We start from the raw sequence: 25,836 nt of genomic DNA, 5'->3' as shown, positions 1-25,836 counted from the left end.
TTTCTTTGCTTCGAACCTTTCGATACGACTATTACATTGTAATGTATTATGTGTGCCATCCAATGATGAGAAGCTATCCAATAACAGTGCTCCAGTAGTTTGCATGTTGAGAGCGCTATTGCCCCAATGGTAAATTGTGTATAAAAAGATTCAATAAGTGTTTGACAAAACGGGGAGCCAGATTTGGGAATCAAAAAAAGCTCTTTTCGGTGTATATAAGTGTATACTGTGTCGTTCGTTTGCTGAATTTCGGGAGAGTTTAATTTTGCTTTGACTCGTAAATTAGTCTCGGTCATTCATATACTAGTAGCAAGCGTCCAGTAGGTGTTTGCATCATCTAAAGTGGATAGAAAATTGATATGTCTTCGAAATTTCGGTAATAATACGCAGCAGTCCAAATCTTTCCTGGATATCTGCTTTGGCAGGTGCACTTATGGGACAAATTATGGGTTTTTCTTCTTATTTCTCTCTATCTCTTTCAAACTAAATGCATCAAATGCATTGAAACTTTGGACAATCTGTTGATGACATTATTTGATAGACAGTAGAAGTAATTGTATGTATCTATCAGCGCTACTTGCATTATCAGAGCAAAGCAGAATTCACATGTTTCTGTATTTTGTAGTGAAATTGTGTTTTGAGACACAGCTTATTCCCATTACTTCGTCATTGATTTAATTTCAATCATGCGGCTCATTTTCTTATTTGACAAACGGCAAAAAAAAAAACAATTTTATAGACCATCGACCAACTTGAACAACTTCTTCAAAGGGCGATCGCGTAAAGCAAAACGAGGAAGGTTTAACACCTTCATTCCTATCATATATTTACACATATCTACAAGCAAAAGCTGTAAAATGTACGTCTGTGTAAAATTAATTGCTGTACAAAATATAATCCAAGCGCAAATACATCAAACTCAAGGATATGATGATTTCATTTGAATTTACATTCGCTATTACTGCTGCTGTTTTCTCTCTAATCGCCAGCTGAACCTAAAACGACAACAATTTAAATAGACAGAAAAGTTTCTACAGGACAGGCGTAGCATACTTTTGCGTAGCATTTGCACGCTTAATTAACTAGAACAGGCACGCAAGAACGTTCGTGTTCATTGTCAATGTTGTGTCCTTTCATTTGAGATGTTTTTTTTTCTTCGTTTGTAGTTTGAAGGATTTCTCGTGTGCTGCATACTTCTTTCGTAATTTAATTCATTTCATCAAATTGTTAAATTTGTTTTCAATGTTTCCTTTACTTTGCTCCTTCTTATTTCATTACCATAATTTTATGCTAATAGTTGTATATATTAGTAATCACAATACGTTTGCTATATTTTCTTTTCAATTTTCCACGTTTTAGACACGACTGCCAGAAGTTGAACAGGTTTGTTTGCCAGATTTCTTATTTGGTTACGACCATCTTGCCGGTTAGTTTCATTTCAGCAAAACCAAACAACAGCAAATTTCAGAATCGCTTGCAATTGCTAACGATTGATAGGCTGGTATTGTTAGACGTTTATCGTTTTTTTTAATTAAGTACATTAGATCGGCCTGTTATCTCGCGGGAATTTGGATCATTTGCATTGCTGCTCCATACAGGGCCATTCGCAACTACATTTGTGCAGTACTGCTAATTTATACTATTCACTACAGTTGCAGCTTTTAAACTACACTTTTTATTTGTGATTACTTGCAACTGACTGCTTGGTACCTCTAATCGTGTGCGACTCCCGTTCTGTGTTTCCGCTTCTGCTACGCAACCATTTCAAAGCAATACTTTCATAGCTATTTCGGCGTGTTTTTTTTCCGGTACGGGGAGCCTAGCACAGCCAGCGGATAGATACACTACAGGTAAAGCTTTATAAGCCATATCGCTGATCATTTTATTTTCCATTTGTTCGGGTTAATAGTAGGTTAAGCTGCTTAGGTTGTTAATAGCAATATTGCGTTTGCTAGCAGATAGATTGGGCTAGTTTAAGTATAGGTTTGCCTACCGCTCGAATGAAGCTACTCCCTTCGTTACAAATACTAGCAACATTCTCTTGGATATGCTGTTCTGTAGACAGAACTGTGTCGTACAAGTTTAGGATAAAGTAATACCGCAATAACGATGGAGTACATGAGAATATTGATTAGGACGCTTCTTTTTGTAAATCTCAAATCAGATAGTTTGCTATTGTATCGGAATGAAACTGGATTTTAAACGTAAGCATTTCTACCAGTGTCAACTTTAGGTAAGAAAACAAATTGTAGAATAAGTTCACTTAATCGCCCGTTCGTTGGATAAAGTAGGAAAAAAGAATCATATAATAAAATGCTGCTCATGAGAATGTTTCGTTCAAAACTACGCTTAAGTACTGTTACAGCACCGTAGCTGGTCGCACGTAAGTATATATAGTCCCAGAGTGTAACGTGTCTGGCTTAAACAATAAATCGCAACGTTTTCGAGGACAAGTCGCTCGTCCCTTGGTTCCCGGGTTCGGCAAGCTTTCCATCGATGTGGTGCGATAACAATCAAATAATTCAGATACACTTAGCTACCATTCAACGATTACCCCAAAACATAATAAACACCCCGAAAGCACCAAGGAAAGGCGAAAGCGCACGGAATGCGTTTCCACAGTTACGATGCTTGCTCTGTCCTTCGGCCCAGAAAAGGCAATAGGTAGGCAGTAATGACGGAGCAAGCGATCCAGCGATGACACTGCACTTTACAGATGCACTTGGAACGTCTGGGCCGGAGGTTTTGGGGGCGAAATGAAAGGGTTCGTGCTATGTATTTCCGGCTTCGCTACATCGGCTACCCATTCAGCGTCAAACGGATCGGCAGCGTTCAGTGACTTTGCGCGGTTGTGCAGTGAAGGGGCACGCCGTGGAGAAGGGGATACGTTCTTTACAATCTGTCCCAACCATTGTTCTGGATTAGGCAAAGGCGATGCCGTTTCGATTGGAACGACTCCACTGGACGAGGAGGATGTGGTGGTAGAAGCGACCGCTATCGTTTCTGCCACTGCTGGGAAACCACCGGTAACGGGATTAATGGTTGCGGTACTATTGCTGTTACTGCTGTTACCACCGGTACTGCCAAGGCTGTGAGTCGTATTATTACTTGCACTACTGCCACTGTGACTACCAAGGGCGGATAGATCCAGCGTTTGCTGCTTGTTGAGCGGCGAAATAGATCGTGGTGGGATTGTTGGCACGACTGATAGCGTCGGCAAGTTCGGCAATGCAGGCTGACCGATATCGCTCGGACCGTTGCGAGCCAGTAGCCCAGGAACGTAACTATTCATAGTCACCGATGAGGAAGTTGCCATTGTGCTAGAAGTGATGTTCGTAGTGGCGGTTGTGACCGATGATTTAAGATGCAGCTCTTTGTTCAGATAAAAATCATCCGTATCGTTTTTGGTAAGCAGCGACAATCCCTGGCTCAGTTCCTGGCACAGCTGACTAACGGTGTCCGTGGGCTGCGGAGATACCTCCGGAATGGGCGAAACGGTCGTCCGCTGGGGAGTGCCTGGTTCGAGAAAAGCTCGCTGTCGTTCGGCATTGGACGGAAGATCGTTTATTCGCAGTGACATTTGACGTTTGAACGGGGAGGCCGACCCAATCTGCGTGAATCCACGGAAGCTTCCCTGACGTTCCAGCATCGAGGGTGTCGCGTGTGGTCGCTCAATCGCGAACGGATTGTACGGTTTCGGCGCGTTGTTGTTCTGTTGCGGGGCAACAACCGCTGTATCGGTCCCACCTGCCAGTCTTTCCGTCATTGTCTGCTGCCTGAAGGAGCCAGTACGCGTAAAGGTGGAATTTTTCATATCAAATGTCATCGTGACCCCGCACTCCTTATCACGACGCTGCTTGCGCTCCAAGCATACTGCGAACGCACAGCCGACCGCATGAGACAGTCGCTCACCGGAGTCCTTACTGGCCAGGAAACCGTGGCACATCCAGCGACGCGTTGTGCCATCTCGACAGATGTAACTAAAGCCTCGTTCGTGATTACGATCCGGCGCACAGAACGAAACCTTTTCGATAGTTTGATCTACGATCAAACCCTTAGTATCATCCTCAACCACGCGAAGTCCATCGCCGCTTACATGCAGCTGAGCTCGTATTGCACGTCTCCTCGAGTTCTAAAAAGATACAAAACACATACATTCGATTACATTCTGCTACATATTGCGATGGATTTGACTTACCCGTAGCACCTTCAACGCTTCCTCGCACACCTGCATCCCACGAGATTCGAATACTTCTACGCATCCCAAGTACTTCACCGAGAAAGTGCATGTAGCCGAACGGACTGCCTGTTCGTCCGATTGCCATTGGTGGGGCTTTGCCGCCTCTGGAACACGGTCCTTGCGTCTACGGAATGAATCTCGGAATGATTTGCGCAATCGATCCATTTTCTTAGGTGATCGTTTGCTCTGTCGGAATGAAGCTGATTTCTGCAACATCGTAAGTAAAGCAAACAAGCAAATCGCATTATTATTTGATAAACTATTACAATTGAAACGATAGAATATATTATGTTTATATAGTGAATATATGTATATATTGTGAAAGGATACACCAACATTAGTATTGTGATGAGTGTTGAATTTGTACTAACCGCATTTTTAACATCTCCGTACGTTCCGCGGGTAAAACCGCGCTCCAGAGGTTCGTGTGATGAATTCGAATTACCCATCTTGTCGCTTTTCTAGTGAAGCAAATCGGCGCTTACAAAGCACTCGAGGTAATTTCTTCTAATATTGGTGTAGAGCGATTCTGCTCTTTCCCTTCGAGTTATTTCAACCTTCAACGACTGAACTGAGGTAGAAAATTGTTGTCTTCCGCGTGTGCTAAAGCCTTCACTGATTAGCTGCTGATTTATCACATTTAGAAAAGCACGTTAAGCGTTTGTAAAGCAAAATCGCTCAAGTTAATTCTGCTAAATGGTGTGCTTTACAACGGTACTGCTTCTTTCGATGTCGAGGTCGTTTTGCAAGTATGGCACACTATGGCTTGTTGTGGCCAGGGGTTCTCTCACTCTCTCTCTCTCTCGGGTGTGATGTCTTGTTGCAACACAGGCGCCCAGCGGCAATCGTAAAGTAACGACGGATCGTTGCAAGTTATAATGCACTGTCGCTTAAGATTCAACCGGACACGGTGGTTAGGAGCGTGAAGATAGAGCGAGCTTTGGTCATATTTATGTCATGACTCATAAGAACCGGTCACTTTGTCTGGTTTCTGCTGGAAGGTTTTCACTGTAAAAGAAAAATGCACCGATTGATGATATACGTGAGAGCGTCGAGGACGTGTGAATAAGTATTCGATTTGTTTACGCCAAGAACAGCAATTAATGTCAGTTGAAAGAGAGCAGACCGAATTTCTTCAGGAAATGTTGTAAATTTGTTACTAATGGATGTAAACGAGAATACTTAATTTTGCGTAAAAATAACTTTACCCTGAACAGATTATAATATTAGTTTACTCGTTTAAAGAAAACCACACCAAATCACGTGTATCACGTTTCGTAAGCCATAGTAATTAGGTTCGTCCGCAGCTGCACTTACTAATAATCCATGGCATGACGACAGCATTCCGTTACCGAAATGTAACTAGCACTCTCAGATAACAATGATCCGAAAAGTATGTTTCTGCCTGGATCAAACATTAAACGACTTTTATTGCCATATTACACATCCCATTTACGGCTACGAATTTTTATAAAATTTGCATTGTGCGATGGATTGTGTGTTGAATCATACGACCCATTCCTAAACCAAAGGTAGCACCACCTATTTCAAAATGCATAAGCGTAAGAAACCCGCAAAAGTATTCAAATTATGAGTTGACAGGGGGGGAATACGCGTATCGATCCAGTGCGGCGCGATTATGAAACGGTGATCGATAATTGTATTTCCGGATTACCCCTGGAATGGGATTTACGCTCATCAACGACAAACTGCATTGCTCATTGAAACACTGAGAAGCTATTTCACTTCTTGTAAATGGGCGTTTAAATGTGAGAAAATTAGATTCAAATCCACTTTCACACCACTTATCCTGCAGCAGTTGTGCTGCTGCCTACGTAAAGTAACCTTCCCGCACATGCACTTCTTAAGAAGAATGTTTATCACCAACACAAAAAACGACGATCTCAACTAAATTATTACCACACTGTTCCATATTCCGCTTACACCTAGTTCCTTGCACCACTTCCTACTGGTTAATGGGTTTTTTTTTGACAACGGAGCAATCCAGCTTTTTCTTCCTAAAACACCCCTTAGGACTGTTTCCGATCTCTGCACTGATCACTTACTATAGTAAAAAAAGGAAGAAACATCCCTCCAGCCAGTTGGATGGGGTGGTTGGTTTCCTTTGAAAAGCTTGCCGCTTACTTGTTCCCGTGATATGGTGTGTACGCGACCCTGACACCGTCTTGACGACGTCAGCTCTGCTATGTCTACGGTAGATATAATACACACGCCGCGTACTAACGAAGGTATTGCTGCCGACGTTCAAAACAAAAAACGCCCAGCCGCTGCCGCTTGCTTTGACTGCGTTCGTAAATGAAACGCACACACGGCAGCAGCAGCAGCAGCAAACCAACAGAACACTCAAACACGGCGGTGGTTCGATAATGACGTCGCGCAGAGATGTATTCGAGTGGTGGCGTTAGGCTTAGCCGTGTGCCCTCTCTCACACCAATAGCGCGAGTACTCGGGGTCGTGTGTGCGTGGTTCGAATGTGAAACCTAATACTGACAATGTGGCCACAGTACCGAATGCAGCTTATCGAAATAACCAAACACAAATTGCTGTGTTTTTTTTTTCTTCTCTAAAAACTCTCTCGCTCTCTCGTGGAACCAGCCGTCTTTGAGCAGTGTGGGTGATCGTGTAACGTTTTACAGCCCTACCCTTCTTGCTATGGTAACGGTATTGGCATGTTTGTTTCGCACCAATACACCGGTAGTATGGACGCTACCCAAAGCTTACCTGACGCCACACACCACACCACTTCAACGTTCAATATCTAAATGTGCGTCTAGCTCCGCTTGCAGAACGGACCCAACACTATATCCACCCAAGAGCTGGAACTGTTTTACTTTTTATTTTTAATTTTATAAACTATTTAACGGATGGAATTGGAATTTCTCCGGGAGTATCTTATAAATTGTTCTAATTTAATTACTGCACTTAAGATACGATATAATGGAGAGGATTTTCTTGACTATCCCAAAAGTAAAGTCATTCGAAAAGCCATCTTCAGATTTATGTATTATGTAAAACATACGTGTTTATATTAGAAAGATGAGGACTCAAGTAACCAATACACAACTTTAACGCTATAAGTAAGACTGTACTAAGAACATCATTATACATTGTATGTAATGTGTATATGAATTTCCCTCGTCTCCGGGACAGTTTGCGTTTGGTGCGTCCACGAAGTCGCGACAAATTATGTAACAATAGTTGCTAAGCCATGATGACGCCGGATATCATTAGTGTGCCCGGAAGGTTTACATACAACCAAACCATTCTAATATGCAAAACATGATTAATGGGATAAGGTTATGGAAGACTTTAGCCACGTCGAGAGAATCACCCCATTCTGGGTACCCCTTAATTGTCCTCCTTCATTTGTTTCTAGCCGAGCAGTATGTATGAATTGACCTTTCCTAGGTGACCCGCCACTCAATTATTTGACCATGCAGTTCATTACCAGGAGAAAGTAAACACAATCAGAAGACTCTGCTACAAGATCGCAATAAAACGAAACACAAAATTCACACGATCTCATCATTCCTGAGCCTTTAACCGTTCCCCCTCAAAGAGCAAGGAATCGAGGATACGATTGAAATGCATGTGTGTAGGCCCCTTCGGTCTACTGTTTCAATCGTTATTAGATAGAACTATGTATCGCATGCATTGCGATACAGCAAGCCTACGAAATTCCCAGGGTTTCCCCCGCGATGGTAGAACATTTCAACATTGCATGCAGCACAGGTCGGTAGAACCCGACCAATCAGCAACACGACGACGACGACGCGCAGCTACGACGAGGGGCCACACTAATGCAATGCAATGTTGGCTTCTTGTGCATAGCCGCATGGTGGTGGTTATATCGATATGTGTGGTACACAGCAATGCAATGGCAAATATGTACCCAATCGAAAGTTAACCAAGGAGCCCCCGATAGACGAATGGTAGAAGGTCGAGACCGACGCATGGTTTTAGGTTACTGGTATGTGAACCTTTTAAGCGATTATCATGCAGTATTAGATGGATGGTTACCCGAAGGGGTTTTGCCTGACGTGTTGACGCGAACCGAAGGTTAGGCATGGTTTCTTTACATTGAATTTCTTTGTTCTTTGTTTCGAACATTTTTGCCAATTTTTAAAAACTGCAAAATATAGTCCTGTAGCATCAACATTAACTATAAATAAAAAAATATTTTCATCTAATACAACAAGGGCACAGCACTTGTTACGGAGCGGGAACTGTCTGGTGAATTGATTTGTTATTTATCATGAGTCAGAAAGTGGTAACGATCATGCCACACATACGTATACCACACACCACTACAACTCTATCGCCTATATGAAGGCGAGTCATTTCGTGCTTGAATGTGAGAGTAATGCAGACGCCCCCTACATTAAAAACCGGATTTCCTTCCTACAGGAAAACGAACTCCATCATCATCGACTGGCGCAGAAAATCACCATCGGTTCGGTTCTGCAGCACGCAAATTCTTAATCGAGCTACCACAACCTTTCCACGAGAGGCATCACATCCACATGGGGTAAATAACAATGATTATATGGCACCGATTTTCGGAACAATGGTCGTCACAAACCCTAGCCCTGGTGCCCTCTCCCTGTCAGAGCTGCGTTGACGAATAGAGAAGGCTGTGTGTACGCTCTTGGTCGTTGAGTATTATAAATTCGCACCGAGATGCCAAGAATTCCCACCAGTCGTTCTTGTGCGGCTCGTTTTCCCACTCTCCTCAATGCACAACGTGAAGAAAATCCCAACATCCTTATAAAAGGTAGGGAGATGAGATTTTGACTTAGAACTTTCCCCTTCCGAAACTGGCGTATTATTCACAGTGCAATCGCTTGCTCCAGAAGCCCGACCGGCCGCACTACATCGCAAAGGGGGAAAATAAAACCCAAATCTAGCGAATTCCTTCGTTACGCTCTTTTCTCCACGATCGCTTCGTCTTCATCGTTTATTTTGACCTTCGAGACGGCGGCGCGCCTGTTGCTGCTGTCGTTGCCGTAGCAAGGTATCAAATGATCGAAAAAGAAGGAGAGAGCAAGGGCGAGCGAATGCCCGTCTTTTTTTTTTTGCTAATTTATGCTTGGGAAAATTTCACACCAACCATCATTTCCCCCTCCGGTTAGGGTCGACGTCTTTGGCATGGCATTTTCCAACAACTAAAGCCAAATAAGCTTGGACGCGTTTTTAATCAAACTGTACTATTGATAATCCCTTCTTCCCGACCGAAGAGAGTCCCGGGAAAGGTTGGGAATTCTTCAAACACCCCATTGTGTTCCGGCAGCTCAGCTCATCCGTGAGGTTCTCCGTGGTTCAAATGAGAAACACATCGGTGGTCATCCATGAGGTGGTACAATTTGAATGATGTGAAAATTCTTCTTCTCAAACGGGACAAATTATTACACCATATAAATACTGCATATCCCTGGATCGTGAGAAAGAGGGTAAAAATTAAGTATCTGTCCGATTTCATGCAAACGTTCTTATATTTTGAGAAGCATAAATTCTTTCACTCGTCTAAAGCATCCCGAATCAAACCATTTTAAAATGATAATCTCAAATACTCAAATAACTAAAAGTAGCCAAATTTCCTTCCCCGGACTGTCATTGACCTGGCTCCGCGTCTGGGCAGTCTGCATGACACATTTTTTGTGTGTCCACCAATTGACACAAGCTAGACCCCTTCCTGCCGGAAGGAGGACGATTATGACCGTTCTGCTCAGCGAACCGAATCCGTTTATCCCTCCACCACATTGCCGCCACGCCGAGGGAAGGGTGGAGGAAAAGTATTAAACAAAAAACAGAAGCACACGCATACTTCCCGCACAACGACACAACTTGGCCCAGCAGTGTGATGGGAGATCTCACCTACCGGCTTCACTCACCACGTCACTTCAGAACGGTGGTGTGTGCGCGCTGGTGGGAAAATACTATACTCCAAACTTCCCTTGTCATTACTGGTATCCGCATATGCTTCTGCTGCTACCTCTGATGCATGCCTGATGACACTCCACCACCACACGTTTCATAGGTCCGTATAATCGGTGCGATATTGGAATGGAAGCGAGTGACAAGCAGCAGCAGCAGGACGTCGGGACGCTATGCTTCCTCGACCATACGGTGTGTTGTATTCAACCCGCTGTTGTGTAATTTGAATTCTCAATTCTGTGCCTTTTTTTGTTTGTTTCTTCTTTCTACAATGACCTCAACTCTTTGGCTGTCACTTTGAGGTCCGCAGCATTATGTGAATGTGTTTTTTAGAGAGAGCCACAGAAAAAAAGGAACCATCTTGGCAAGGGCAGACAATAATTAAGCAGATAAAAAGAACATTTTTGACACAGCTTCAGTTTCAGTTTTAATGACTATTATAACATGATTAGCCTTCAGAATCACATTAGTTTGTTCACCACGCTCTGTGCACGCTACACAATCCGCACAGTGGTAAAGCAAGCAAGAACACGTTTCACACATTGGTGGTGTGTGCTGCGACAATATTAAATCACGCACGTGTCACAAGAGAGTTTCCGGCTTAGTGCCGGATTGTGTGTACATGAAACGTCTGCCGGGAGATCTCCTATCGGCCGCACGGTCACGGATTAGATGCAATCCCCTGAAGATGGCCTACAGCATCCAACGACTAAATCAAGACGAAAGGATATCACTTCCATATGCTTGCGATTTGCCGTGAAAACTATACAAGCAAACGAATATATTCCTCTAGCCAAAACCATACCATGCAGTGAAAGCATAATAATGCCCTACGTCTGCACACACCACCGGTACGTGATTTAAGGGAACTTTTCAATGCACATTATTCCAGTGTGGAAGCGGCGCGCGAACTGAGTCGTGTGCCGAGATTCTACGACATTACGCCCCTCCAGCATATAAACCCACTAACTAACTAGCGCTACCACCACACGGGTAACGCATAATTTTCACACATTTGATGAGAGGCAAGCGCCCGTAGTTTTCCGATTTCCATATTCGTCTCGCTCGCTTGAAATCTAATCTCGCCTTTTTTTGAAACCTATACAGTGGCGTTGAAAAACTGGGGACCCTTTTTTTAAGTTGTTTTCCCAAACTTTTCCCACCTCCGTTGATGCTGTTTTTTTCTGTCATTTGTGAGCCAACTAAAAAGGAAATGAAAACACTTCTCCAGCACGGCGGCAGGGTGGGGTGATGGTACTTCAATGGGAGTCCTTGAGATTTGTCCCCCTGCTGCACCATCGCGACCCTAGTTATAAGGGACTGAGATTCGAGCGCAGCGCTATAGAATAGCTCGACTAACACACCTAACTGGTTCATAAATTACAAACGAATTAATAACCGTCGCCTAAATAGTCGATAGAAAATCTTGAACTCCTACACTCAGCTGCAGAAGAAATCCAATCCCCGCTTCGCGTCTCTGAATTTACTTCCTTTGTGAGAATTGGTTCGAGAGAAAGAGGAAAAAAAAGCCTACGGGAAAATTGCCTCTGAATGCAATCCGGAGACCCCGGTACGCGTCTTATCGAACAGGGAAATGCTTCGATTCGAAAAAGGGAGAGCCACAATAACAACAGCAAAAAAGCATATGGTGGTGGTGCGGTTGGTGATGACCGTGCGTCCCGGGGCCCGGCGGATGGTGGTCGTGGCACCGCTTTTCATCTGTTTCAAATAGGGAGAAGAGTGCGATGCGAGGGATGCAGTTTTCCATCATTAAACAAAATAAATAAGCGTGGGAATTGCGCATGTAAAAGGGGGAGGGTAAGTAAAACGTGGATGCGAGAAATCGTCCGAAGCCGTTAGTGGCGCGAACCACCAACCCATCGCCGTTTTTATTTTCATGACCAGCTAATTATTGTAATTGAATAAATTTGTGCATGTGTGTGTGTGTGTGTTAAAGAGATGCGTGAAAATGAGAAAGTAATAAAGTAAATGTATGGAAACTGTATCCGTTCCGTACGTAGGAAAATTCTGCGTACTTGTGTGAGCGAATGTTAATTTACACACTAAAGTGGTACATTTTAATATTTTAACATTATTTGCAAAAGTACAAGTATTACTCTGCAGTCTAGTGTGGTTGGGAATTCAATCACTTGTAATGTGTCGAGATCGATGTGTCTCTGCTTGGTTCTCAAACGACAAATGAAAGCAATAACACTTCTTCTGTCCTTCTTCCCACGCTACTTCCTCTCAATCAATCAATCACTGGTGACCCGCGCTCGCCCAGCGTCTATATAGCCCAAGCAGACCGTCTTATACACACCATTGTGGTACTCCTTCCTCCCATCATCCGCCCCTTACCAATCGGGACGACGTTCAATATTTCGTTCATTCACCCCGCGCTGCTGCAACTGGTGCTGGTTGTGTATCAATAGCATGTGTGGCGGCAATAGGAACAATGATGCCGGCGGAATGCAGTGCGCAAAAAGTGCATCGATACAGAATTGGGTCCACCACACAGGAGGGTGGCAATGGTATGACGTTGACACCCGCTTGCATCGTTGTGGCCGATGTCTTTCCACCATCATCGATTCTGTACCGAATGCTCCACACATTCTTCGTTCGGGCCGGTGAGAATAACGAACAACAAGGGGGATCTTCTATCGGCAGTGACAGTGACGACATTACACTAGCCAGCGACCAGTTGCAGGATATCCTGCTGATGCTTTTTGGCATCAATTGGAGAACGTGTTAATAATTGCTTCCGCTTGAGCTGTATATATCATGTAAAATGGGGTTTTGCAATTTTCATCTAAATTGTATTTTCCTATCCCTAAAATAACACCACACACACACCCACAGAAACAAAAAAGTAATTGAAAAGTGGTAAAAAATCATTCTTCATTAAAAGGCTTTCCCAATCAGTACGGAAAGGTCAAGTTGCTAGCCTGTTATTGCTAATGGTATGATGGCGGTACATTTCCAAACCTACTTTAATGTAGCGCATTATTGAATTTCCCTAGTCGGGTGGCCAACAACAGGTAGGTTAGCTGGATGCCCAATTGATTTTGGGTCAAAGTAACTGTGAAGAGCAGAACCCCTTTTTTTATGAGCCGATACATTCCCTTCACACGATGCGTGTAAATTAGGTTGCTCCCTTTATTTGGCACACGAGCATATAACACAGGGAGGTAATTTTCATCCGCCACTCGAGCCAGCTTTCGCCAGACAGACAGAGAAAGAGAGGGAGAGAGTATAAAATGAGAATAAGAACAAAAATTGGTTGAATTTGAAAAAAATGTTTACTTCTATCCATCGCCGCCTCAATAGATGTGCAATTCCAATACAAACCGCACAACAATTGTGAGGAAACCACCACCTTTCCATGGAGTGGATTGATTTGCAAGTTGTTGCTGGCTGGCTAAATTAACAGCAATGTTCATTGAACCGTCTAACAGATAATTCTAAGCGCGTAGCTGTGTAGCATGAATCGTGAATGATTAGGACATACAAGCACCTAGACATGAAACAGACAATCAAAGGTAACATATGAATCAACGACTTAAGTGAATATTTCAAACATGCACAACAGATTTAGGCGGAGTTTAATAGCCTATCTGGACAAATCTTAGCTAAATAAATATCCATCCCAGTGTTACACCGTACCAACATTTTTCATTTCCTATATCCGTTTTTTGATCTTTACCCGCTAAACCACATCAATTCTCAAACAACCCACATTAACACACACCCGGCCAGGTGAATGTGATGAGTCATCGAGAGGGTGTCATTGAGCTCAATACGGATTGAAGTGAATCTTCCTCCCATTTTCAAGCGATGAATCATTCCCTCATGTCTCATCGACGGGAACCACAACTCCATGCTCTGCGTTATACACTAATGAACTATTAGCATTCCAGCATACCACGGGATTTGATATTAGTTTTAACCACTTTAATGTTACTATACTGAGTCACAGAGAGAGAGAAATACACACGAACACACACAGATTCGTGATTTTGAACCGCTACATCTATCGTGCCAGCATCGTGGTAGTCGCGCAGTGCTTGATGGTTTCACGCGCGAGGGTGCTAGATACAAACTACCCTCAGCAGCATGCCCGACACCCCGGCTTATGCTTCCGATCACTGTTAATTGTGTTAATTAAGTAGTGCTGGATTGCTAGGCCGGCCGGTTGGCGTGACTCCCCGCGTCCCGAAACACTAGTAGATTTTCTTTCCGTTCGTAAATGCCACCGATCAGTCAGTGGCACAGAGAGCAGGCTAGTGATACAGCCGCACGCAGTGGTATTTCGCTTGAATGTCGATAATTAATTCAATTTCGTCAAGGACAGTTCCATAAGTCAACTGCTGTGTTCGACGCGTCAGCAATGGAGCGCAGATGCTGTTAGCACCCTTTTCTTTTGCTGCCATTAATTTTTGCTATATTCGATTTTTATTGTGCCACCATTTCCTCCGTATCACGATGCGAGGGGAAATCGTTTCCTTTTTTTTAACATAATTTAATAAAGCTGGGCTGGGAGTCAAATATAGAAACCGATTACTGGCCATTAGCTACTCATTGTACGGGTTAAATTTAGAAACATCGCATCAAACAACAATCGTCAAAATTGGACTAAAATGTTGACACACAAAAAATGCTGTTCTACAAATACATATAAAAAGGGTTTGTAAAAAAAATGTTTGTGGCGTCACTTAAACAAAATAAAATTATTAAATAAAATAAAATTAAACGTATTGAATCATCAAGTAATGAAAGAAGATAAAAATATATGTCCATAATATGGATATTTATAAAACATTGACAAAAATGTGCTAAACTGACCTTATAATAGTAAACTGTTTTATGTAAACTGTTATAGATATAAACACATCCTGTATCATGTACAGTTTTTGCTATTTTCAAGGTCCATGGACAAGCCTTCATTGCGTATGGTCATGACACGTGTGCAAATCAGAACGAAACAAATATTTCCTCTTGAAAATAGCATATCGCTTTTAAACAGCACTACATATACAACACCTCTTCCTGTCATTGAAGTCTTCTGATTCTTGAATTATAGTGAAATCAAAAGTACAATAAACCTTATGCCAAAGAAACTCACACAGGCACACGGAGGAAAAGTCAACTGTATCAGCTGGTCCTTATTCGTATGCTGTGTCTAGCCAAAAATGTTCCTTGTGTAATACCTTTTCTGCCCTCTTTCTTCGACGCATGCCGTAAATATGTGTGAGCAGATGTTGCCGGCCCGCTGCTGTTGAATTCTTTCTCCATCTGCCTTCTGTAAACTGTCGGTTTCTTCTCGTCCTTTGCAACCATACTGTTTCTGGGTATGGGCTGAATATAGAGCACACGACAGCATTAAACCAACAGTAAACATCTATTGAGCATTACTCCTGTTACTCATAAAAATTTGAAACAAACATCAGATAATAGGCACGGCAATGCCGTAAGTTTTGTTTAAGAAATCAATTTTACCCAAAGCCGTAGGCGGATAGAGTAGTATCATGCACGTTTCTTGCTTTCTTGCACTGTGTAGGACGACAAAGCAGTGTAATTCATCCGGAAGGATGTTTGCACCATCGATTACAATATCCGCCGCAGCAACATTACCGTAACGTAGCCCCTCTCGCGGTGGAAATTCAAGGATGAAATTCCCTCGCACGAAAGGAAAGCCATCTAACGAACCGTAACACGGGAGTCAACTGTTGCCCTTGAATGGTATGGAAATGGCATTCAACTTTGCAAGGGTTTACCGACAAATAGACACCCCGAACAGGTGTTGCCATATGATGAGTTTTCCGGCTTATAGATTTCCACGTGCTTTCCATCTTGACATTGTTTGGGTTTTGTATTGGAGATATGAGGCTGTAGAAGGTGCTCTACATTAGTAGGATTTTTTATTAAAACACAACACAGCAAGCTAAAGTGATTATCAACTATAATGAGTAACTAGCAGGAGAAGCATTGAAATTAACAACATTTACATTCACAACCACACAACTACCTAACACAAGCACAAGTCCGCACGCACTTGTGTTGATTGCAACTGCTTTTGAACACAATTTCATTGCTCGTTCGACGAACATTGTTGCATACGGTGTTTCAACCAAATTCCATTCCACATTCTTCCAAATATGATTACATTCCCCTGACAACTATTCACCATTGGCGATTCGAATGCTTTCTAGCTTAAAACATGATTCATGCAATGGCCAATCCACGAAGATCTGCACGCACAAGCCGTCCAAAACCGACCCCAGAATGGAGTGGGGTTTGCAAAACGCAGCCGAAGAAAACAACGAGTGTACGTACACACAAGAAAACACATCATCAGGCCCCAGGTGGTGATGGAAAGTCCGCTTCTTGCGTGGCAACTTGTTTTGCAGTGCCTGCAGTGCAAGCAGCAACACCAACACTACCACGCGATCGAAGAAAAAGGTGGCTCCAGCCAGACACACTGGGAAGGAACCGTCCACTTACTACCCTTTCCCGTGGCTCAAGCCGGAGCCCCGGTGGTCCCCACGAAGCAAACTAAGCCGGTCAAACAGGTTTTTGCCCACCTCTTATCCGCGCAGACCAGCCAACATTCCTGAGTCTTGCGCATTGATCAACACAACACGTTCCAAAGACGTCGTTGGTGTGTGTGTGTACGTATGATTGAAAGAGGTCGATCTCGAAAAGATGAAGCAAACAACCTACGAGAGGATGGTGTTGCACTCTCGCAGCTTTCAATCATTTCAAACTAATAATAACATTCACGAAAGTTCGAAAGATAATTTTTAATAATTTAAATTTATAAATACACTCCAGTTCGAACAATTTAGATTCTTCATACTCAATGTCACTCAGCGCAAGTTTCTTAAGATTAACACACACACTCTTTAACTCGCAACGGTTTATTTTTTGCAAAATGCAGTTAAACATTCGTTGTTAGCCACTCACTGTCCTCTTACAGGAAAAGGAAAAGCTCCAACCTAACCTTCAACTGTAACCTGCACAGACAAAAGCGAGCTTCCAGTTCACGCCGCACATATCTTCAAACTAAAGAATACAGCTCGTTATTTGGATACATGGTTGCCTGAAAAATACGCTCTTAAAAATTTGTGACCCCCTACCACAACTGCTCCGCAATGTGTTTAATACATTTATTATTACACACCCGTCATAACACACGGGCAAAAATAAAAGATATGGCTCCTTCGGGCGTATGTTCCCAGGCATTTAAAAAAAAAACGAGCAACGTGTGTAGTGTAGTTCGCGCGCATTGCGCATTCGAGCAACAGGGGCGTACGGGCTAGAGTCAAAGTAGCCATATCCAGACACTTTTCAACCGCTAAATTGGCACCTCGTGTTCGCCTCATCTAAGAAAACCTACAAGTTATCAGTGCAAACAAGCGCAATACGGCTAAAGAAGCAAAAGTATGGGGCGGTACTGGCCAGCCGCATCATCGTATCTGCACAAACCCGTGTGTGTGAGGATGCTGTGTGGGGCGGCCGAGTAAGATCTGTGAAGCCGTGAAGGTATGTTATCACTCACCCACTGCTCACAACATGTGTCATCAACCGGGCCCGGCCCGCGAACCAATATAAGGTCACGTTATAAAGGCAGTCCAAACAACAAACGCTATCCACCGGGGCCACAAACGTGCCGTACGGTGGATTGCTTCTTCACAGAGCAAATAGCGACGTTTGCTTAAGATGGTGGGCGAGATTTTAATGACATTTACAACCGCGAGACAAGCAAAATCCAGCAGACCCGTTGTAACCTCAGTCGGACAACACCGTGCACCTCTCAGATCAACTCAATGTAAGGTAGGAAAATACCCAACCAGCACCCGGGACAGTAAACCGATAAGAAACTTGCGGGTTAAGCTGAACATCCTATTTCCCTAGAGGGATTCATTAACCTGTTCCACGTGCTTCGCACGCATCTCCGGTGGATTAGGACAGATAAATATGGTGTGACACGAAAAACAATTCATTTTTGTGCGGCACAGAATCGCAAACACACGTCTTCCGGATGAACGACATTGAAGGGTGAACGCGTGTTGTCCTGCGAAAAGCTCACAGCTGTAACCGATCCTAGCCGAATGAGGTGCAAGAGAGCTGGTAGGATTATCGTGTCGTAGGTTTATTCTTAATCGGGAACTTCGAGTTCTCATAGAAATTGAAGGCTAAAAACCGCAAGAAACTAATCTATCCGCAAATCTAAGAACTTTCTTCATCTTGGGTTCCACGCTTCCCCGTGGATCATTCGTCTTAAGTAGGATATTAGGACAGGAAAAAATCCTTTGTGCAGGGATCGGATACCAGCTCCATTGATCTCGTACGATGGAAATTAGCAAAATGCAAAATTCTGTTTGTGCTGCATTTATCATCCCTCAAACCAGTTAAAGAGAATTTACCGTGACCATGTTTAAAAGGCAAAGCATAGCTCAACAGATCTCTACTAACAAAACGGGTCGTCCCCAACCGTCCAACAACACACACACACATCATCCTCATACCGTGGAGAAGAGTTGTCGTTCGAAGCGAGAACTACGTCAGCATCCGTGGCCCTGGAGTGGTGTGGTCCGGTGTGTAAGAAGAAAACTAACACTGGAACCGGTTTGGGCAGCCAACACATCGACGAAACGGTATGCGAAGCCATGAAAACCAGCTTCAACGAGGGTAGAGCATGCAAGAAGGTGTTCCAACATCCCTCTCCTTTCCTCGGCTAAGATCGAGTTCTCGGGATAGAGAGTTGGTTGGTATTCAACGAACTGAACGTGATATTCACCTATAGCCTTGTGATGAGGTTCTGAAGATCGTCTGCTGTGATTCAATCCGGTTCGATATTTCACGACTTCAAATGCAAAACATGGGAGGATCGGGGGAGGGGTGAATGATGCTGATGCTTAGAGGTTCGATTCCAGGTTTCGATCGTTCCAGGAAACGCCTAATTGACCGGAAGTGGTAAGTATTTTAAGTACCTGCGCATAGCATGGGCCTCGAAAGACTGAGGCGTATAATTTAAGCATAAGGGTAGAACATTTTCCCAACATTTTGCACCACTCCTGGTATGCGATGATCGACATCTTCCTACAATTCGCCAACTCGACCAGCAGATCCGAGCGGAGGGACATCGAACTTTTTGCAACAGGTTTTTTTTTCTCTCGTTTTATTTGCTTGCTGTGTTGAACGACGACTTGTGCTATAGCGTTTGTGCGAGTGTGTGTGTGTGTTTTGCTATCTTCTATTGTGCTTTAATGCCCCTTCTTCGTACGCTCTTTCAACTGACGTTATTTCGTTCGCGTTTTTGGCTGTGCCGAAAAATGATGAGCTTTTTTGTTACCTTTTCGTCTTTGCCAGAGCTCGGAGTTCCTCCGGTTGTTTCGAGATTTCGGTTTTCCACAACAAGCAGCACCGATAATTAATGCCACGAAACTCATTCACTACCACTGCGCGCGGTATCACCAAATTTGCTGCGCACTCGGGTCGGTTGCTTTACGATTGAGACGATTTCTTTTCTTTCCCACAAAAGACACGCACTTTCGTTTCCACAGTAATTGCAAGATACGGAAAGGTTGCTGCTGGCACTGCCCGAGCTTCGGGGCACATAATTGCTATCGATTTCATAAATTCAACCCAACCACTAAGCAGCTGCCCGATAAATACATGCTACGCTCATTGATCGTGATACCCAGCAACTCAAAGGTTAGACGCGATGATCATCACTCGCGGGACTGGATGGAATAGAAAACAATCCCGAATCTAATCGATGCACACGGATGGTTCCGATAGAAATTCCATAAACGCACTCCGGTAGCGATTCACAACGTCGACTACACGCTCACACCGCACGAAACGCACTACCCGAGTGGAAAAACAGCGCTGTGGACGTCCGCGGCAACGAAAGACACGCTCCGTACACGCTCCTCCGAACTACCTCAAACAAAAACTATTTCATTGAACGGCGTGCAAAACGAACGACGCTACCCGTAACGGTCGAACTTGAACCGTTTCTGCTACACCACACTAACACCACCATGCAACGGTGTGCAGCAGCTGCACGCACACCTTTACACGCAGTCTGGATATTGAAACGCTCACGCACACAGCTGCTTACACGCACGCAAGAAAGGGAACGGCTGAGGCTATGATCTTCAGGGCGGTTTTATCCAAAACAAAGGAATATCTACTTAAATTGTTTTTTGTACAGTATTCAAATGGATGGTTCACCAAATGTTATCTTTTTAAGCTTACACATTTGTCTGATCATATGCCGATTTAAAATTTAGCAAAAGTTGGTAATGATAAAGTTGCTCGAAAATAGGCACAGTGAGACACACTTGCTGCATTTATTACCAAATAGTATACTCTTTCTATTTATTTGAGTAATATTTGAATTTGTTTTACAACATGCGAATAAATTTTCATATTAAGGTCTTATATTAAATTCAAGATTTGTTTTTAGTTATCGGCAAACAAGAAAATTTACACGAGCTAAATTAATTTTAATTTGGACAGAACGAACTGTTTTGCACCGTTGTGTCCGCGCAGGTAGGTGTGCGATTCTCACTGTGGTAATTTCGAGCAGTTTTCTCACTTCTCATCTTCTCACTGTTTTAAACTGCACAATGATCAGCGATCTTCTACAGTTAAGTACAGTTATTTAAGAATTTTAACAAAAAAAAATAGCATAAAATTTATATTTTTAAACATCTTTTTCATAATTTTTCAGAGAATCGAAGATATTTGAACGAGCAAAATTTTGTGCTCAAAATCCAGCTGAATATCGATAATACATTCTTCTCTTTCTTCCCTAAGCATCTAAGTGCATAAGCCATTTGAAATCGTGTTTGATGCACATATGTGTGTTTTTAAGAAGCGAATGAAGCCGAAAGGCTCAAAGTCTCTATAAAAATCAATTAAAAAAAATGTGTGTTTCGTTATGTTGTTTGATCGTGCAGTGCGAAGCAGTTGAACAGTAGAAGACCGTCCGTTTGCTGGCAACATCGTTCGGTCTGTACACCGTTGAATGAAATAGTTTTTGTTTGTGGTAACTCGGAGACGCGCGTATGCAGTGTGTCTGATTTCCTTTTTTAACGGAATGACTGAGATTTTGTCCACAAACACGTGTGCTCGTCTAACATATGCCCCTGAGTACAATTTGTTTACTGCTGGCAAAAATTATTTCATGATCTTAACTGTGTGAGGAGTTTTTACGAATTTGTTTTGAATAATGCTATCAACTATATCGAAGGATTGACAAATAAGAAGAAATAAATAAAGGGAATAAGTATACACACGTTTCAAACATTATTCTTTTCTAGGATTGTTAATGAGCGCAATTATATATTAGAACCTTACAAATTCAAAATTCTCAATCAACTAACCAAAATCGAAACACAAATTATGTTTAAAACATATTCTATCATGTTTATTTCAAATTACTCATCGTTAATAAAATATATGTCTTTCTGCTAGGTAAATATGTTTATGACACAACAGAGGTTTAATTCTGGTGGTTGTTATTTTTTATTTGAAAAACATTGAATTGTTGATCTAATCTACACCAGCAAACAATTGTGTAAATCCTACCAACCTTTTGTTTATTTTCAATGATTTGATTCACACATTGAACAATTTGATTATTGAAATATCTGATTGGATTGGACAAATACATCTTTGCGTTGAAAAAAAGAATTTCATACGATAAAACGCCCGATCCTTACTAGGAAGTGATTTGTGATAGACTTTATTCTACAACCTTTGCTTTGATTTGTTTTGCAATCTGAGAGTGCGTGCCCCTATTAGAATACAATGTATCCTTCATTTTTACATCAGATTGCTTTACGCAAGCTAGCGGCTTATTACATTTTCTTTTAAAAGTTTCCATCAATTGCATTTTTTGATCACGTAAAATATTGGTCCCCGGACGTGCATCGTAGAATTCAGCCGGCCATTTCTTTCGATCACACAACCGATGACTAATAATCAAACAAGATAAGATAAACGAATAATCTCGCTTATGTCAGATAAACCATAGTATCGTCTTTAGAAGCTGATAAAATAAATCAATGAGATGAGTAATGTAGGATGTAGCATCGAAATTTGAGCAAAATTAAAGTGCCCTTTTCCATGTGGTTTTGAAAGAAGATTGAGGAAAAATCTGTTATTTTAAAGTCATAGATCACTAGATTATTTACCTGAAACAAGAAATACCTAATGTCAGACTAGTTCCGCCAATAACATTTATTGGTGAAGATGCAGAAGTTAGACTGGGTTGTGATCTTTTCTGTTTTTTTTTTAATTATTTTTTTATGAATTTTGGGGAATGCCTTTTTTATTCATTGATTGAGACGGAAGTTTGTTATAGTTCCACATCATCTGTCAGTTTTCACACTGATAGGAGTGTTATCCAGGCATATAACTAGAAATCCCTATATATATAACTAACAATATCCTATATATTTTGGTTATATGAAACTATTTTCGTTTAACATCACTTTTATAAAAAGCTATAAACTTTTGTATCTTCTTCTTCTTTGGCACAATAACCGCTGTCAGTCAAGGCCTGCCTGTACCCACTTAGTGAAGTGAGCCTGGCTTTCAGTGACTTATTGTTACCATAGCAGGATAGTCAGTGCTACGTATGGGGGCACGGTTTATTCGGGACTTGAACCCATGACGGGCATGTTGTTACGTCGTAAGAGTTGACGACTGTACCACCAGACCGGCCAAACTATTGTATATTTTTTACAAATACTATGCGATACCATTATATAGCTTAACGCTTTCCAAGTGAACTTAAAATACAACCAAAGTTTAAATACCACGTCGGAATGTTTTAAATGAGCTGATCTTCTTCAGACGACGGAATTTGTCTGGTCAAAATCTCGTTTACTTAGTTGGTCACGCACTCATGGTTCCAGCTTCACGTTCGCGACCGGTTGCTAAATTTGATAGTGTACCGGCCTCCCCGGATGCTTTGCTTTGAGTTACAATTATAAATTTGCTTCCGTCTCGTTGCACACCGTATCAACTAACAGGAAAGGAAGTGTAGTACAAGAAAAGTGTAGAACACAAACGTGTAGTGGTGCTTGCCTCCGCACTGCATGCTGGAGAAATCGTTGCCAAATGCCTCCCACATGGTAGCAGCAATGTAGGCAGGCATGGAGGAGGTAGCAACAATGGAAAAAAGGGTGCGACAATGTCAACTCGTTTATGTTGGCCAAGAGATCGGCTTGCAGTTGACATTATGGTGTCGTTTTGTTCGTTTTGCATCAGTAAACCCTAGTGATTGCTAGTGGTTGCCCATGTGTTTGCTCACGCCAAAAAAAAAAAAAATGGCACGATCAAAGAAACTGTAGTAACATCAAACCCAAGGATAGTGAGAGAAGTATAGAAAACAACGTACGGACACATGGCCACCAGCGAACTGCTGGAACCGCTCACGTATTTTTCGCTCGAAAACAGTTCCTTTTCCGAAGCGACATATGATGACGATGATGGTGATGATGATGATGAAAGATGTGAACGGAATGGTGCAGCAGAAGCCACCCATGGCACAGTGCCTTGTAACGGTCGGCGAGCAAAACGAGGTCAACTGGATTACACAATTTGCACGACACTGCAACTCCAAACTTCAAACTTGGGGGGCATGGGTTAAGACAGACCGAGATTACTGCAATCGCAACCGAACCATAAATGGTATCCTAGTAACACAGCGGGATTTGATCAGGGAGGCGGCGAGGTTCGCGTGCAGACGGCACTTGACTTTTGGTTTGTGCTGATTTCATTCATAATTTTGCTCTTCCTGTACATGGACAAAGTGACCGGGTTGAAATGATCTTTACAGTAATGTAGATGACTCGCTGGCACGCTTCATGCTGCTTCCATCGATAGGGAAACGAAGAAGCGAAAAGTTACATAACGATTCCGGTGAATTGCAAAACCTGCCGAATGTTTGTTTTAGTGCGGTAGCTGATCCTATATTCTGCTTGAAGAACTTATGATACATGAGGAAATATTGTGCAGCGTTCCTATGGGTAAGTCAGGTGTATCCTTTCACAATTCTACAATATTTCAAATCATTTGAAAGCTGCAAACGAAACTTACCTGAACCGTCTGTAGGGTTGTCGGTGTGTTTGGCGATGTGTTTAGAAGTTATCTATCGGGTTGCTAGTGTTGTGGTTGCGCCGTTTGCAACGCTGAATCGATTCAGCGATAATGGGCGAAACACGAGCAAGGGGCACACAGCACAGTGCATCAAAACTCATAGGAGTGGCCGCAGGTGTGTGTGAGATTTCGAAATCGTGCGATACAACCCAATGGTTGTGACTGATTACGGCCACGTTTCGATGTGTTGTTGTTGGGGTTGTGGCGTGTTACTACTGCTCCACTACACTGAACCGCTGAAGCAGTGAACGAACGAACAGCAGCAGCAGCAGCAGCAAAACTATCACAATGCACTATGCAGGCGGTATTTCTCACACCATTTATCACGAGCCTTTCGCTTGGTTCACCACACCTGATGATGACGTTGAGAGGGCAACGAGGGCGGATACGATTACGGCAGGGAAGGAAAGTGTAGCATATCTCGGCGGCTTGGCTGCTTATTTGTTGTGTACCAATTAAAAATTCGAGTTTCACTTTTGATTCACCGTTTTACCCGCTTACAACTGCTTCAGCACTCTTTCCTTTCATCCATTGCCACAAACCTAAGATACGTAAGCAAGCAGGCAATTTTTTCAAACCCTCAACACAATCTCGATTCGACCGAGCAAAGCGGATGTGCACATAAGTATGATTTTCTCTCACAAATCACAAGCCGCCAGGGATCATTGCGCTGGGAGTTTTGTTGTTTTTCGGGCACTTGACGACGAGTAGCCGCACACAGTGAAAACTTTGCACACCAACACACCGATGCTCCATGCGGGCTTTTCCGGCGATGGAAAACTAACGCTCCAAGCACCAACTCGCTCGGTCACACTAGCTCGCAGTTAACCTTTTCTCCCGCCTGGTGGGGTAGAAATTCCCCTACTGTTTGCGATAATCACAAATTGGACAGGATTGGCAGCCTATCGTGCATATATGACTGCACGCACGACTACCACGGCTGAGACACACGGAACAATTCCAACGACAAACAGCGATGCTATCGCGATGGAACGGTGGAACCCGACAGCATGCGCCAGCATTTGTTTGTGTGTATGCAAGAAATTTTCATTGCGAGCCTGACGTGACGAAAAACACCCACTTACCGTACCGAAAAGAGTGAGAATTTAATCGATACACGGTGCTTGGATTCTAGTCTACTGGCCATCACAGGTTACTAGCGATTTTCGGACTGGCACCGTACCCGTACCGATACTGTCGTGGCTCCGACAAAGACGCGCTCTGCTGCTTCACGAATGCGTGCCGCAGCTGCCTTTGTGTGGTGCAGCTATGGGGGAGAAATAATCGGTAACTCGAACACCAGCGATCCAGGCCACCGCAAAGCTATTTTCCGTACAGCTCCATGCCAGCACAGTAGGCCAAAGTAGGCATGGAAATCGGAGCCGATACAATTTCCACCACGCTGGTACGAATTCGCGAGCAAACGCCGTGAGGGGTGGGATTAAACTGAAAGAAAA

At 43.0% G+C, this 25,836-nt stretch overlaps 1 protein-coding gene across 4 annotated transcripts; it reads right to left on the bottom strand.

Annotated features, from left to right (window-relative positions):
• Positions 1–1,227: 1,227 nt before the first annotated feature.
• Positions 1,228–25,808, bottom strand: LOC120900408 (protein numb). Of its 4 annotated transcripts, none has more exons than XM_040307364.1 (4): positions 19,551–20,161; positions 4,612–5,248; positions 4,199–4,447; positions 1,228–4,132 (listed from the first exon to the last, which is right to left on the bottom strand). In XM_040307364.1, the coding sequence occupies exons 2-4, from the start codon at positions 4,687–4,689 to the stop codon at positions 2,711–2,713; spliced, it is 1,749 nt and encodes a 582-aa protein (XP_040163298.1). In that variant the 5' UTR covers positions 4,690–5,248; positions 19,551–20,161; the 3' UTR covers positions 1,228–2,710. The 4 variants fall into 4 exon arrangements, with proteins under 4 accessions (XP_040163298.1, XP_040163299.1, XP_040163300.1 ...); XM_040307365.1 differs by lacking the exon at positions 19,551–20,161 and adding an exon at positions 6,307–6,667; XM_040307366.1 differs by lacking the exon at positions 19,551–20,161 and adding an exon at positions 6,386–6,667.
• Between the last annotated feature and the right edge of the window lie 28 nt (positions 25,809–25,836).

This window comes from Anopheles arabiensis, chromosome 3 (genome assembly GCF_016920715.1).
Source record: "Anopheles arabiensis isolate DONGOLA chromosome 3, AaraD3, whole genome shotgun sequence".
Taxonomy (NCBI): Eukaryota; Metazoa; Arthropoda; class Insecta; order Diptera; family Culicidae; genus Anopheles; species Anopheles arabiensis.
This window is presented reverse-complemented; position numbering and strand designations above follow the sequence as displayed.